General features: G+C 46.9%; 1 protein-coding gene across 1 annotated transcript in view; it reads right to left on the bottom strand.

The window, feature by feature from the left end:
• LOC137623041 (protein ZNRD2-like) overlaps positions 1-15,476 on the bottom strand; it is a 37,766-nt gene that overhangs the window by 2,266 nt on the left and 20,024 nt on the right. The window contains exon 2 of the mRNA XM_068353674.1: positions 10,344-10,513. Within this exon, the coding sequence (XP_068209775.1) occupies positions 10,344-10,505 (162 nt within the window). The 5' untranslated portion in view covers positions 10,506-10,513. The remainder of the gene's footprint in view (positions 1-10,343; positions 10,514-15,476) is intronic.

The following is a 15,476-nucleotide window of genomic DNA, read 5'->3' as shown; positions in this document are numbered from 1 at the left end:
CTTTTATTGATCATTGAAGGGGAAGCATATTATTCTGAATGCTGGAGAACGTCTCTATGTTTTTGTGGATTACGTCTTGCAGGTAATGGGCGGTGAAGGTAGTCGGATGCTTCCCCATGCCCGCCTGAAGAACCTGCGCCAAAGAGTAGTTTTCCTTGAATGCTAAGGTCATGAGCTCAAGATTTCCGCATCTGCGGAAGCAAATGAGGATTCAAGGCCAAGTCTATGACCTTGCAAATCCATGCTGAGATTACATACTTGGCAATTCTCCTTTCAGTCTTCCCTGTGCTGACGAACAATCTGCTCACTCAGGGACGAACTCGTGAAGTTCGTTTAAGGTGACACCTCAGGGCCCTCACTGGGCAAGGTAGCAGCTGATCTGGGTCATTGTTTAAGGTACAGAGCTCTCAATCCGGAAGGGCCTGAATCTAGGATCCACTATTCCCGGATTTTCAGTCTTGGCGATAAACTCAGAGATGAAGCCGAGCAGGGCCTGTCCCTATCCTATTGAATGGAAGACATCGTAGGAAAGACCACGCAGTTCGCTTACTCTCTTAAGAGGCTAAGGCCAGAGCGAGCAGGAAGACTGTTTTAAGAGTCTGGTGAAGAACTGATGTCTGGTTGGCTAGGACACCAGCCACCCGTTGAGATACTACCACTAGAGAGTTGTGTGGTCCTTTGACTGGCCAGACAGTGCTACATTGTATCCTTCTCTCTGGTTACGGTCTATTTTCCCTTTGCCTGCATACACACACCGAATAGTCTGGCCTATTCTGTACATATTCTCCTCTGTCCTCGTACACCTGACAACACTGAAATTACCAAACAATTTTTCTTAACCCAAGGGGTTACTGCACTGTAATTGTTCAGTGGCCACTTCCCTCTTGGTAAGGGTAGAAGAGACTCTTTAGCTTTGGTAAGCAGCTCTTCTAGGAGAAGGACACTCCAAAATCAAACCATTGTTCTCTAGTCTTGGGTAGTGCCATAGCCTCTGTACCATAGTCTGCTACTATCTTGGGTTAGAGTTCTCTTGCTTGAGGGTACACTCTGGTACACTTTTCTAATTTATTTTCCTCTTGTTTTGTTAAATTTTTATGTTTGTATAGGATATTCATTTTAATGTTACTCTTAAAATATTTTATTTTTCCTTGTTTCCTTACCTCACTGGGCTATTTACCCTGTTGGAGACCCTGGGCTTATAGCATCCTGCTTTACCTAATAGGGTTGTAGCTTATCAAGTAATAATAATAATAATAATAATAATAATAATAATAATAATAATAATAATAATAATACATACATATACCAAAGCACTTCTCCCAATTTTGGGGAGTAGCCGACATCAAACAAATGAAACAAAAAAGGGGACCTCTCCTCTCTACGTTCTTCCAGCCTGACAAGGGACTCAACCGAGTTCGGCTAGTACTGCTAGGGTGCCACAGCCCACCCTCTCCCGTTATCCACCACAGATGAAGCTTCATAACGCTGAATCCTCTACTGCTGCTACCTCCGCGGTCATCCAAGGCACTGGAGGAAGCAGGAGGGCCTACCGGAACTGCGTCACAATCGCTTGCCATTCATTCCTATTTCTAGCACGATCTCTTGCCTCTCTCACATCCATCTTCCTATCACCCAGAGCTTCCTTCACTCCATCCAACCACCCAAACCTTGGCCTTCCACTTGTACTTCTCCCATCATCTCTTGCATTCATCACCTTCTTTAGCTGACAGCCATTTTCCATTCTCTCAACATGGCCAAACCACCTTAACACATTCATATCCACTCTAGCTGCTAACTCATTTCTTACACCCGTTCTCACCCTCACTACTTCGTTCCTAACCCTATCTACTCGAGATACACCAGCCATACTCCTTAGACACTTCATCTCAAACACATTCAATTTCTGTCTCTCCGTCACTTTCGTTCCCCACAACTCCGATCCATACATCACAGTTGGTACAGTCACTTTCTCATACAGAACTCTCTTTACATTCATGCCCAACCCTCTATTTTTTAACTACTCCCTTAACAGCCCCCAACACTTTGCATCCTTCATTCACTCTCTGATGTACATCTGCTTCCACTCCACCATTTGCTGCAACAACAGACCCCAAGTACTTAAACTGATCCACCTCCTCAAGTAACTCTCCATTCAACACGACATTCATCCTTGCACCACCTTAACTTCTCGTACATCTCATAACCTTACTTTTACCCACATTAACTCTCAACTTCCTTCTCTCACACACCCTTCCAAATTCTGTCACTAATCGGCCAAGCTTCTCTTCTGCATCTGCAACCAGTAGAGTATCATTCGCAAACAACAGCTGATTTACCTCCCATTCATGGTCATTCTCATCTACCAGTTTCAATCCTCGTCCAAGCACTCGAGCATTCACCTCTCTCACCACTCCATCAACATACAAGTTAAACAACCACGGCAACATCACACATCCCTGTCTCTGCCCCACTCTCATCGGAAACCAATCGCTCACTTCATTTCCTATCCTAACACATGCTTTACTACCTTTGTAGAAACTTTTCACTACTTACAACCACCTTCCACCGACTCCATATAACCTCATCACATTCCACATTGCTTCCCTATCAATTCTATCATACGCTTTCTCCAGATCCATAAACGCAACATACACCTCCTTACCTTTTGCTAAATATTTCTCGCATATCTGCCTAACTGTAAAAATCTGATTCGTACGACCCCTATCTCTTCTAAAACCACCCTGTACTTCTAAAATTGCATTCTCTGTTTTATCCTTAATCCTATTAATCAGTACTCTACCATACACTTTTCCAACTACACTCAACAAACTAATACCCCTTGAATTACAACACTCATGCACATCTCCCTTACCCTTATATAGTGGTACAATACACGCACAAACCCAATCTACTGGCACCATTGACAACACAAAACATATATTAAACAATCTCACCAACCATTCAAGCACAGTCACATCTCCTTCCTTCAACATCTCAGCTCTCACACCATCCATACCAGATGCTTTTCCTACTCTTGTTTCATCTAGTGCTCTCCTCACTTCCTCTCTTGTAATCTCTCTCTCATTCTCATCACCCATCACCGGCACCTCAACACCTGCAAGAGCAATTATATCTGCCTCCCTATTATCCTCAACATTCTTCATTTCTTTCCAAAACTACTTCTTATTCACTTCATATGAATGACCCAATCCCTGACCCCACCTCAGGTCAGCTGCCCTCTTTGCCTCACTTACCTCGAGCTTTACTTCCACATTTTTCTCTCTATATCTTTCATACTTCTCTACACTATTATTCTGCAGCCATTCTTTAAAAGCCCTCTTTTTCTCTTCCACTTTTACCTTCACTCCTCCATTCCACCATTCACTGCCCTTCCTCTTGCTGCCTCCAATAATAATAATAACAATAATAATGGCCTAATGGTCTGTAGGGAGCTCCTTTCAGCGATTGTAGTACACAAACAACATGCCATGGAGGGGGTCTAACTTCCAGCTGAGGCCAGGTAAGCTCGAAACTCCATATAAGGAGAGACAATTCTAACAATGAGGAAATATTAAGTCCTTTGGTATGAGGCATCTGTCCCCTCTCAGTGGCTGTATATGAGAATTTTGTCTTGGATAAGTTTTTTTAACCTGTAATTGCCAAGAAGATGTACAAGAGCACCAACAGCTCAGGTACAAAAATGTTATTTTCATTAGTAAAATAAATTTTTGAATATACTTACCCGATGATCATATAGCTGTCAGCTCTGCTGCCCGACAGAAAAACCTACGGGCGGAATACGCCAGCGATCGCTATACAGGTGGGGGTGTACATCAACAGCGCCATCTGTCGAGTAGGTACTCAAGTACTCTATGTCAACACAGAACCAATTTTCTCCTCGGTCCACTGGGTCTCTATTGGGGAGGAAGGGTGGGTCCTTTAATTTATGATCATCGGGTAAGTATATTCAAAAATTTATTTTACTAATGAAAATAACATTTTTCAATATTAAACTTACCCGATGATCATATAGCTGATTCACACCCAGGGGGGTGGGTAGAGACCAGCATATATGTTAACCTTAAGAGCTAAGTATTCCGTATTTCATTTTAGCAGTTATTCAAAATAACAAACATAAAATTAATAAGTACCTGGTAAGGAAGTCTACTTGAACAATTACTCTGCCTTTTTAAGTACGTCTTCCTTACTGAGCCTCGCGATCCTCACAGGATGCTGAGCGACTCCTAGGAGCTGAAGTATGAAGGGCTGCAACCCATACTAAAGGACCTCATCACAACCTCTAATCTAGGCGCTTCTCAAGAAAGAATTTGACCACCCGCCAAATCAACCAGGATGCGAAAGGCTTCTTAGCCTTCCGGACAACCCAAAAAACAACAATAAAAAGCATTTCAAGAGAAAGATTAAAAAAGGTTATGGGATTATGGGAATGTAGTGGCTGAGCCCTCACCCACTACTGCACTCGCTGCTACGAATGGTCCCAGGGTGTAGCAGTTCTCGTAAAGAGACTGGACATCTTTAAGGTAAAATGATGCGAACACTGACTTGCTTCTCCAATAGGTTGCATCCATTACACTCTGCAGAGATCTGTTTTGTTTGAAGGCCACTGAAGTTGCGACAGCTCTAACTTCATGTGTCCTTACCTTCAGCAAAGCATGGTCCTCCTCATTCAGATGGGAATGAGCTTCTCGAATTAAAAGTCTGATATAATAAGAAACTGCATTCTTCGACATTGGTAAAGAAGGTTTCTTAATGGCACACCATAAAGCTTCTGATTGTCCACGTAATGGCTTAGTCCGTTTCAAATAGTACTTAAGAGCTCTTACTGGGCATAATACTCTTTCTTGTTCATTTCCAACCAAACTAGCAAGGCTTGGAATTTCGAACGATTTGGGCCAAGGACGAGAAGGAAGTTCGTTTTTGGCTAAAAAACCAAGCTGTAAGGAACATGTAGCCGTTTCAGATGTAAATCCAATGTTCCTGCTGAAGGCGTGTATCTCACTGACTCTTTTAGCTGTTGCTAAGCAGACGAGGAAAAGAGTTTTCAAAGTGAGATCTTTAAAAGAGGCTGATTGAAGTGGCTCGAACCTTGCTGACATAAGGAATCTTAGTACCACGTCTAAGTTCCAACCTGGTGTGGCCAACCGACGCTCCTTCGTGGTCTCAAAAGACTTAAGGAGGTCCTGTAGATCTTTGTTGTTAGACAGATCTAAGCCTCTGTGACGGAAGACTGCTGCCAACATGCTTCTGTAACCCTTGATCGTGGGAGCTGAAAGGGACCTTTCCTTCCTTAGGTATAACAGGAAGTCAGCTATCTGAGTTACAGAGGTACTGGTTGAGGATACTGATTTGGACTTGCACCAACTTCGGAAGACTTCCCACTTCGACTGGTAGACTTTGAGAGTGGATGTCCTCCTAGCTCTAGCAATCGCTCTGGCTGCCTCCTTCGAAAAGCCTCTAGCTCTCGAGAGTCTTTCGATAGTCTGAAGGCAGTCAGACGAAGAGCGTGGAGGCTTGGGTGTACCTTCTTTACATGCGGCTGACGCAGAAGGTCCACTCTGAGAGGAAGTGTTCTGGGAACGTCTACTAGCCATTGCAGTACCTCGGTGAACCATTCTCTCGCGGGCCAGAGGGGAGCAACCAACGTCAACCGTGTCCCTTCGTGAGAGGCGAACTTCTGCAGTACTCTGTTGACAATCTTGAACGGGGGGAACGCATAAAGGTCTAGATGGGACCAATCCAGAAGAAAGGCATCTATGTGAACTGCTGCTGGGTCCGGAATCGGTGAACAATAATTTGGGAGCCTCTTGGTCATCGAGGTTGCGAACAGATCTATGGTGGGTTGGCCCCACAATGCCCATAGTTTGTTGCATACATTCTTGTGAAGGGTCCACTCTGTTGGGATGATTTGACCCTTCCGGCTGAGGCGGTCTGCCATGACATTCATGTCGCCTTGAATGAACCTCGTTACAAGGGATATGTTTTGATCTCTTGACCAGGTGAGGAGGTCCCTTGCGATCTCGTACAACTTCATCGAATGAGTCCCTCCTTGCTTGGAGATGTACGCCAGTGCTGTGGTGTTGTCGGAGTTCACCTCCACCACCTTGCCTAGAAGGAGGGACTTGAAGCTTCTCAAGGCCAGATGAACTGCCAGTAGCTCCTTGCAGTTGATGTGTAACTCGCTTTGAACCGCATTCCACGTGCCCGAGCATTCCCGACCGTCCAACGTCGCACCCCAGCCCGTGTCCGATGCGTCCGAGAAGAGAAGGTGGTCGGGGGTCTGAACAGCCAGTGGCAGACCCTCCCTGAGGAGAATGTTGTTCTTCCACCAAGTCAGCGACGACTTCATCTTCTCGGAAATAGGAACTGAGACCGCTTCTAGCGTCTTGTCCTTTCTCCAGTGAGCAGCTAAGTGAAATTGAAGGGGGCGAAGGTGGAGTCTCCCTAACGCGATGAACTGGTCCAGTGATGAAAGCGTCCCTATCAGACTCATCCACTGCCTGACTGAACACAGGTCCTTCTTCAGCATGGACTGGATGCATTCTTGGGCTTGACTGATTCTGGGGGCCGACGGAAAAGCCCGAAAAGCTTGACTCTGAATCTCCATTCCTAGGTAAACTATAGTTTGGGATGGGACGAGTTGGGACTTTTCTATATTGACCAGGAGACCCAATTCCTTGGTCAGATCTAGAGTCCACTGAAGATTCTCCAGACAGCGACGACTTGACACAGCTCTTAAAAGCCAGTCGTCCAAATAGAGGGAGGCTCTGATGTTTGCTAAATGCAGGAATTTGGCAATATTCCTCATCAGTTTGGTAAAAACTAGAGGTGCCGTGCTTAGGCCAAAGCACAGGGCTTGGAACTGGTATACAACCTTCCCGAAAACGAACCTTAGAAAAGGTTGGGAATCTGGGTGGATGGGGACGTGAAAGTACGCGTCCTTTAGGTCTAACGAGACCATCCAGTCTTCCTTCCTGACCGATGCTAAAACCGACTTTGTCGTCTCCATGGTGAACGTCTGCTTTGTGACAAAGACATTCAGAGAACTGACGTCTAGCACCGGTCTCCACCCTCCTGTCTTCTTCGGCACTAAGAAGAGGCGGTTGTAGAAGCCCGGGGATTGATGGTCCCGGACTATGACTACCGCTCCCTTTTGTAGTAAGAGAGACACCTCTTGCTGTAAAGCTAGCCTCTTTTCCTCCTCTCTGTACCTGGGAGAGAGGTTGATGGGAGTCGTTGCTAGAGGGGGCTTGCGCAAGAATGGAATCTTGTATCCCTCCCTGAGTAACTTCACAGACTGTACATCTGCGCCCCTGTTCTCCCAGGCCTGCCAGTAGTTCTTGAGCCTGGCTCCCACTGCTGTCTGAAGAAGGTGGCAGTCAGACTCTGCCTCTAGAGGACTTGGAACCCTTCTTCTTGCTCCCACGTTGATTTCCGGCACGAGCACCTCCTCTGCTGGAGGCTCTGCCACGAAAGGGCGGAATGAACCTTGACGCTGGAGTGTCCATCCTAGGTCTAGATACGGAGGGCAAAGGGGTGACTTTGCGTGCGGATGACGCCACCAGGTCATGGGTGTCTTTCTGGATCAAGGAGGCAGCAATCTCCTTGATCAACTCTTCAGGGAAGAGACACTTCGAGAGTGGAGCAAACATCAGCTCCGACTTTTGACATGGGGTGACTCCAGCTGACAAGAAGGAGCAAAGGTGATCTCGCTTCTTGAGTACCCCAGACACGAAAGAAGCCGCAAGCTCACTAGACCCATCCCTAATGGCTTTGTCCATGCAGGACATGATGAGCATGGAAGTTTCCTTATCAGAAGGGGAGGTCTTCCTGCTCAAAGCTCCCAAACACCAGTCTAGGAAGTTAAAGACCTCGAAAGCGCGGAAAACTCCCTTCATAAGATGGTCCATGTCCGAAGGGGTCCAGCAAATCTTGGAGCGTCTCATAGCCAGCCTGCGGGGAGAGTCTACCAGACTTGAGAAGTCGCCCTGGGCAGAGGCAGGAACTCCCAAGCCGAGAACTTCTCCCGTGGCATACCAGACGCTAGATCTGGAAGCAAGCTTGACCGGGGGAAACATGAAGGATGTCTTCCCCATTTGCTTCTTGGACTGCAACCACTCTCCCAGAACTCTTAAAGCTCTCTTGGACGAGCGAGCGAGTACGAGCTTCGTAAAGGCAGGAGCTGCTGACTGCATGCCTAAAGCGAACTCAGAGGGAGGCGAGCGTGGTGCTGCAGACACAAACTGGTCTGGATATAAATCCTTAAAGAGCGCAAGCACTTTCCTAAAGTCTAAGGAGGGAGGCGTGGTCTTGGGTTCTTCGATGTCTGAGTGTTGGTCGTCAAGATGTGCAGCTTCGTCATCATCAGAGATACCATCATCTGAATGTTGAGGAGGAAGAGGCAACGGAGTGGGCTGGACGGCTGAGTCCGGCAGCACGGGTGCATGCGTGGCTGCACTGGACCCAACATCATGCCACTGTTGGTCAGTCTGAGAACTGGCAACAACCAAAGCTGAGTGGGTGCGCAAAGAGTCTACTCCCGACTGTGGAAGGATAGCGGAGACCACCGTGGGTTGCGGAGGCTGACGCACCGCGTCAAAACACGGCAGCCTAACTCCACCCTCCTGTTGTTGTGGTAGCTCACGCACGGCAACGGAGTGCTCCGTGCGTCTGTGAGCGTCAGCATGCGTCTGGCAGGGTCGACTGCGCATGGGTGGAGGAGCTCTCACAGCCGGAGTGTGGGAGCAGGCAGCCTCAGCGTCTGCTGGGCGCACAACCGTGGCAGGTTGTAGGCTAACGGGTGCAGCGTCAATCTTCTCCGCAGCCGGAGTGTGGGAGCAGGCAGCCTCAGCGTGTGCTGGGCGCACAACCGTGGCAGGTTGTAGGCTAACGGGTGCAGTGTCAACCTTCTCCGCACGAAACTCCTGCATAACCGCAGCTAACTGAGTCTGCATAGACTGCAGTAAAGACCACTTAGGGTCTACAAAAGCGGCAACAGACGGAGCTACTGTCCGTTGTGACTGAGGGTCTAAAACAGCGGGTGCGGCAACAGACGGAGTTACTGCCTGTTGCGGTACCACTTTGCCTCTCTTGGGAGGTGTGCAGTCGTCGGAGGACTGCAGCGAGTCCGAACTGACCCAGTGGCTACACCTGGGCCGTTGGACTAGCTCGGAAGGGACCTTACGTTTAAGAGGCCGTGAGACCTTGGTCCATCGTTTCTGTCTAGAAACCTCTTCCGCAGACGAGGAATGAATGGGCTCACTCGTCTTCTTGTGGGTGGGACGATCTCGGTAAGATACGTCCGAAACCACGGAGGGTACGTCTGTACGCTGATTAAAGCCTGTCGAACCCTTTGGTCGTACGACATTGCTTCTCCCCTGGGCTTGGGAGCTTGCAAGAGGTCCCGGACTGGGAGGACGACAGGCACGAACAGACGCACCCTCATGCGTAACACTGACACTTTTCACTGCACTGACACTCACTTCACTTCCCACTGCACTTTTACCTTTCAACTCTCTGACGTCAGCCATGAGTTGATTGCGGTCATTGGCCAATGACTCGACTCTCTCACCTAGAGCCTGAATGGCACGCATCATATCCGCCATTGAAGGTTGATGAGAGCTAGCAGGGGGGTCGGGTGCAACCACTACAGGGGAAGGAATAGGTTGAGGGGCATGGGGAGAGGAAAAATCAATTGAGCGAGACGAACTCCTCCTGATCCTATCCTTCTCTAGCCTACGTGCATATTTCAGGAATTCTTGAAACCCGAATTCCGAAAGCCCAGCGCATTCCTCACATCGATCTTCCAATTGACAGGCTTTACCCCTACAATTGGAACAAACGGTGTGCGGATCGATAGAGGCCTTCGGAAGACGCCTTGAACAGTCCCTAGCGCTACATTTCCTGTACTTGGGGACTTGAGAAGGGTCAGACATCTTGAATTAGTCAAAGGGGGGAATTCAAAATCTATCCAAGTCGTCAACAAATAATCCAAATCCAAAAAAGAATGCAAGGAAGTATTGAAGATAACTTCTGCACAGCGATAGCTAATAACTAGAGATGAATACTTCACCAAATAACGTGAAAATCAATCCAGAAAACAAGAGCGTATTCAGTAGGTCTTGCCGGTGGCACGACAGAGAGAAAATTGGTTCTGTGTTGACATAGAGTACTTGAGTACCTACTCGACAGATGGCGCTGTTGATGTACACCCCCACCTGTATAGCGATCGCTGGCGTATTCCGCCCGTAGGTTTTTCTGTCGGGCAGCAGAGCTGACAGCTATATGATCATCGGGTAAGTTTAATATTGAAAACTGATACTTACATCACATATAGGACAGGTAATTGCTAGCATCTTATATCCTTTCAAAAGGTATTGTCCCATCACGGATGAAATTTTGTTATTCCTTTCCCTTCTGGCTTCAATTACTTTTAACTCTGCTTCTGAAGGTGGACTCCAGGAGTAATCCTCATCCACAGATGCCATTTTGGAATCTAAAGAGCAACAATATCAATAAAATTGAGAAATTTCGAATTAATTTGTATTTTCCCTTACTATACAAACTCTGGAGCTCTTTACAGTAGATATATATTGCAGTGATAGCTAAAAATGACAAATTCGTAGATAATTTGTATTTTCCTAGCGATACAAACCTTAGCTATTTATTCAGGGGTATTACTTTCTGCGAAGCTGAAATGACGAGCCCTTAAAATTTAGCGAGGGTTAACTACCCACACCGGTAGTTAGCGAGCAGCGGTATTACCACTGCGACGGCTAGAATTCGATTGAAGGTAAACAGTAGCTAATGACCGGCGGTCCCCCACCTCTAACGGGTGGATAACTACCTGCTCAGTCGTTAACAACCTTGTTAAGGTTTTTCTGCCGTATTTTCCAGCTCGTGCTTGAATATCTCCTATAGTAAAGAATGAGGGTTTGTATCAGTGTAGGAACAACTATTCCCTAAGTATTTCTACCGTACTGACTGTTCCCCTTTTCTATTGATGTTTTGATTGATTTGGTTTGTCAGTTAAAGTAAATGAAGAAGTAACATTAATTTTCTTTATATAAGTTTGTGAATAAACATGTTTTTTCGTTAGTTTCTTTTTATATTAATTTCCCATGTTTTAATGTTGATTGTTGTTGGAAACATTTATTTTGATTATTAAAAGAACCTGTAGCGATTTTAAGATCGTAACACACACCGATGTTGGAAGGCATCTTGCCAGACCATCTGGGGATATGGTGCTGGAAAGCAGTACACCGTTAGTTTCCGGTTTAAAGACGTTGCAAACAGGTCGGTTGTCGGCAAACCCCACAGTCAAAACTTTGTAGGCTATCTGTTGTTTCAAAGACCATTCAGAGCCTTCTATCTGTGTCCTGCTCAGATTGTCTGATAGCACGTTTTTTTGCCCGGAATGAAACTGGCTGAGAGGGCTACTGAGTTGTCTTCCGTCCATCTGAGGATTTCTACACTTATTTGGCAAAGATGCTATGAAAAAGTACCTCCTCGCTTGTTTATGTGGGCCACTTAGCAGAACCTTGCCCATTCCACGGATGGGAACCAGATCAGTAAGGTCCGAGCTCAGTCCGCCAGCTGGTCACAGCCAAATGTCAAGACCTCGGCCAGTCCTACCCGCCGAGACACCCAGCACCCGGTTCCTGGAAAGGCCCGACTGGCCTGACCCTCAGAGCAAATTCTTGTCTCCAAACCTCAGAAACCTAATGTAGAGATGGGTATAGTCTGTCAATACAGGGTCACCACGGACGAGCGGGGCGCCAACCACGAGGGCCAGCTACCCACACCCACCTCAGACTCCGACACGTGACTTCCTCCCTTACATCTTTCACGGACTGGAGTTGGTAGACATGATGACAAGAACTGACGCTCTACGGCCACCATGGAGTGGAATTGCTTGAGAGACAGAAAGGTTCCCCTCATTTCCAGGAGCTTTATGTGGGACTATCGCTCGGCTTCGGACATAAGTCCGGATGCCCTGAAGTGTAACAGGTGAGCCCCCCACGCTTTTTTTGATGCATCTGTAAAGAGCAGCAATTCAGGGGGAGGAGAGAGAACATCTACTACCCTGAGCAGATTGATGTCTGACACCTAACTACTCATGTCTCTCCTGCTCTCACCCTACCGGCACCAAGGTGTTCGGTGGGTCGAGGTGCTGAGACCAAAGGGTCTTCAGCGGCCAATGTAGAGAGCAAATACGTAGGCAACCATCGGACACCAGCTTCTCCAAAGAGGTTAGGTATCCCAGGAGACTTTGCCGAAGAACTGCTGGCAAGCTGTCCTGTGACAGCAAACGGTGAGCTACCCTTTTCATTCTCTCTACTCAATCCTTGGACGGGAAGACTTTACCTAGGCGAGAAGCCTGTCCCGATGGAGGAGAAGGGTCTCCCTCGAGTCAGCTACAACTAGCCAATGGTCTAGGTGGACATTAGGGTAAAAATCCATGTGAGCACCTGAGGTACAGTACTGTAGGCAGACTGAAGCACAACACTTTGAACTAGTATATGTTTCTGCTTAAGATGAATCTTAGGTATTTCCTTGAATTTGGGAGAAGGGGGATCTGGAAGTATGCATCCTTGAGGTTTAACGATATCAGGAAAGTCCTCAGGTCTGACCTGAGCCATCTCCATCTTGAATGGAGTTTGTTGAACAAACTCATTCAGAGCTGAGAGGTCGATGACTGGCCTCCAGACGTCTTTTCTCATAACTGACAATAGAAGCCTGCAGACCCGTCCATGATCTTTTAGAGAGCATTCTTCTCTAGCATGGTCTAGAATTTAGCCCTAAGGGCCTGTTCCTTCGCGGATCACTTCACATAAAAACCTGACATCGTCAGATGACGGGTCAGAGAAGGGCAAGAGAGCGTAAAAGGGATGATGCAGCCCTCTCTGACCAAGGTTAGGCCCCATGGAGCATCCACCTATGCCAATTGCTCTGCATGCATCCCCCCACCTGTGGACTGGTCAAGGGAATGCCTTCTCTAGCGAGAACATCCTAGCTTCCCTCTCTTACCACCTCTGCCCCTCTTCAAACCCTCAGGTCGAAAAGGCTGCTTGGGATATTGAGGTTGCGTTGCCTGCTTCTTCGGTTAAGGCTCCTCTTCAAACCCTGTTGCTTCATTAGATACGATCGCTCGGGTAGCGGAACCATGGAGTAAAGGACTAACGTTATACAGTAGCCCTATAGAGGAGGGAGTCCTGGCTCACCTTCCTTCATCTCTCTGCCACTGCCTCAATGACCTCCACATTAAAGAGGAAGGGATCTTCCATTGATGAATTGCAAAACTTCATCACCTCTCTCCTTGACACCTGCTGCTGGAATTTTGCGATGACAGTGTCGCATACCTGAAAATCAAATTGACCGACTGATTGACGATGTTCCCCAACCAGTAGTCAAGCCATGAAGTGGATTGCAAAGAGCACTTTGCAACCTGTTTCATGTTAGCAGCATCAACCGAAGAAAAATAGACTGGCAAAGTCGCCAGTTTGTCCCAAGATGAGTTCTGTGTGAGGGACAGTATCGCTGGATCCAAGGGTAATGGAGATGGATCATCCTCAACTATCTCGTAATACTTCCTCTCACGTACGCACAGAGGAGGAAGTAACCGAGAAGAGTTCACAGACCAGAGAGACTTTGATGCACCTGCCACTGGGCGTAAGCTCTCATCTTTGCTGCCTTAACCCCCCTTGACCAAAGTAAGGCTACCTTAGTCTTGGTGGGTCTTGGCATATCATAGAAGAGGTCCAAGACCATGTGCTTGCCCTCTGCTAGAACTTGATCCGGCTCTCCTCATTAGTTCACCTTCCTTATATAAAAAAGGACTTGCAGAAAGAGATGATCACCATCCTTCTGCTCTTGGGGAGAGCTCTTGGGATTGGTGGATGCAAGCAGCACTCTGTCAGTGTTCTGAACCATTGTCGCAGGGGTTCCTCCACTTCCGAGCTAGCACCCATAGCAGCCCAGGGAGGGTCCGAGACGTCAACAGAGTTCCTTTCTGCAGAGGAGTGAGCCATCGTATGGAGGCCACTGTGTTCTGATCTTACGGAAACCAACGTGGAGGCCAAATGACCTTCCCCTCAAATTGGGAATGGTTTTTGCATCCTTCCTTTCCTGTGGATGGATGTTAAAAATGTTATTTTCATTAGTAAAATAAATTTTTGAATATACTTACCCGATAATCATGTAGCTGTCAACTCCGTTGCCCGACAGAATTCTACGGAAGGGATACGCCAGCGATCACTATACTAGAAGGGGGTGTACTCACCAGCGCCACCTGTGGCCAGGTACTGCAGTACTTCTTGTTGACACCACCTCAATTTTTCCTCGGTCCACTGTTTCTCTATGGGGAGGAAGGGTGGGTCAATTAAATCATGATTATCGGGTAAGTATATTCAAAAATTTATTTTACTAATGAAAATAACATTTTTCAATATTAATCTTACCCGATAATCATGTAGCTGATTCACACCCAGGGAGGTGGGTGAAAAACCAGTGTACATGTATATCAGGAAGCTAAGTATCCCGTATTTCATATTATCAGTTATTCAAAATAACAATGAAATTATAAGTACCTGGTAAGGAAGTCGACTTGAACCATTACTCTGCCTTTAATAAGTTCGTCTTCCTTACTGAGCGCAGCGTTCCTCTTAGGAGGCTGAACAACCCTAAGGTGCTGAAGTATAAAGGGCTGCAACCCATACTAAAGGACCTCTACACAACCTCTAACCTAGGCGTTTCTCAAGAACGAATTGACCACCCGCCAAATCAACCAGGATGCGGAAGGCTTCTTAGCCTACCGTAACAACCCAAAAAACAACAATAAAAGCATTCAAGAGAAAGGTTAAAAAGGTTATGGGATTAAGGGAATGTAGTGGCTGAGCCCTCACCTACTACTGCACTCGCTGCTACGAATGGTCCCAGGGTGTAGCAGTTCTCGTAAAGAGACTGGACATCTTTGAGATAAAATGATGCAAACACTGACTTGCTCCTCCAATAAGTTGCATCCATAATACTCTGCAGAGAACGGTTCTGTTTAAAGGCCATCGAAGTAGCTACAGCTCTCACTTCGTGGGTCCTTACCTTCAGCAAAGCAAGGTCTTCATCCTTCATGTGAGAATGAGCTTCTCTAATCAGAAGCCTTATATAATACGAAACTGCGTTTTTGGACATAGGCATCGAAGGTTTCTTGATGGCACACCATAAGGCCTCTGATTGTCCTCGTATAGGTTTTGACCTTTTAAGATAGTATTTCAGAGCTCTGACAGGGCAAAGAACTCTCTCTAGTTCGTTACCCACCATGTTGGAAAGGCTAGGAATTTCGAACGATCTAGGCCAAGGACGTGAAGGAAGTTCATTTTTAGCTAAAAATCCGAGCTGTAAAGAACATGTTGCTGATTCGGATGTGAATCCTATGTTCCTGCTGAAGGCGTGAACCTCACTAA

This window comes from Palaemon carinicauda, chromosome 30, assembly GCF_036898095.1.
Source record: "Palaemon carinicauda isolate YSFRI2023 chromosome 30, ASM3689809v2, whole genome shotgun sequence".
Lineage (NCBI taxonomy): Eukaryota > Metazoa > Arthropoda > Malacostraca > Decapoda > Palaemonidae > Palaemon > Palaemon carinicauda.
Note: the sequence above shows the minus strand (reverse complement) of the source record. Positions and strands in the feature narration are given on the sequence as shown.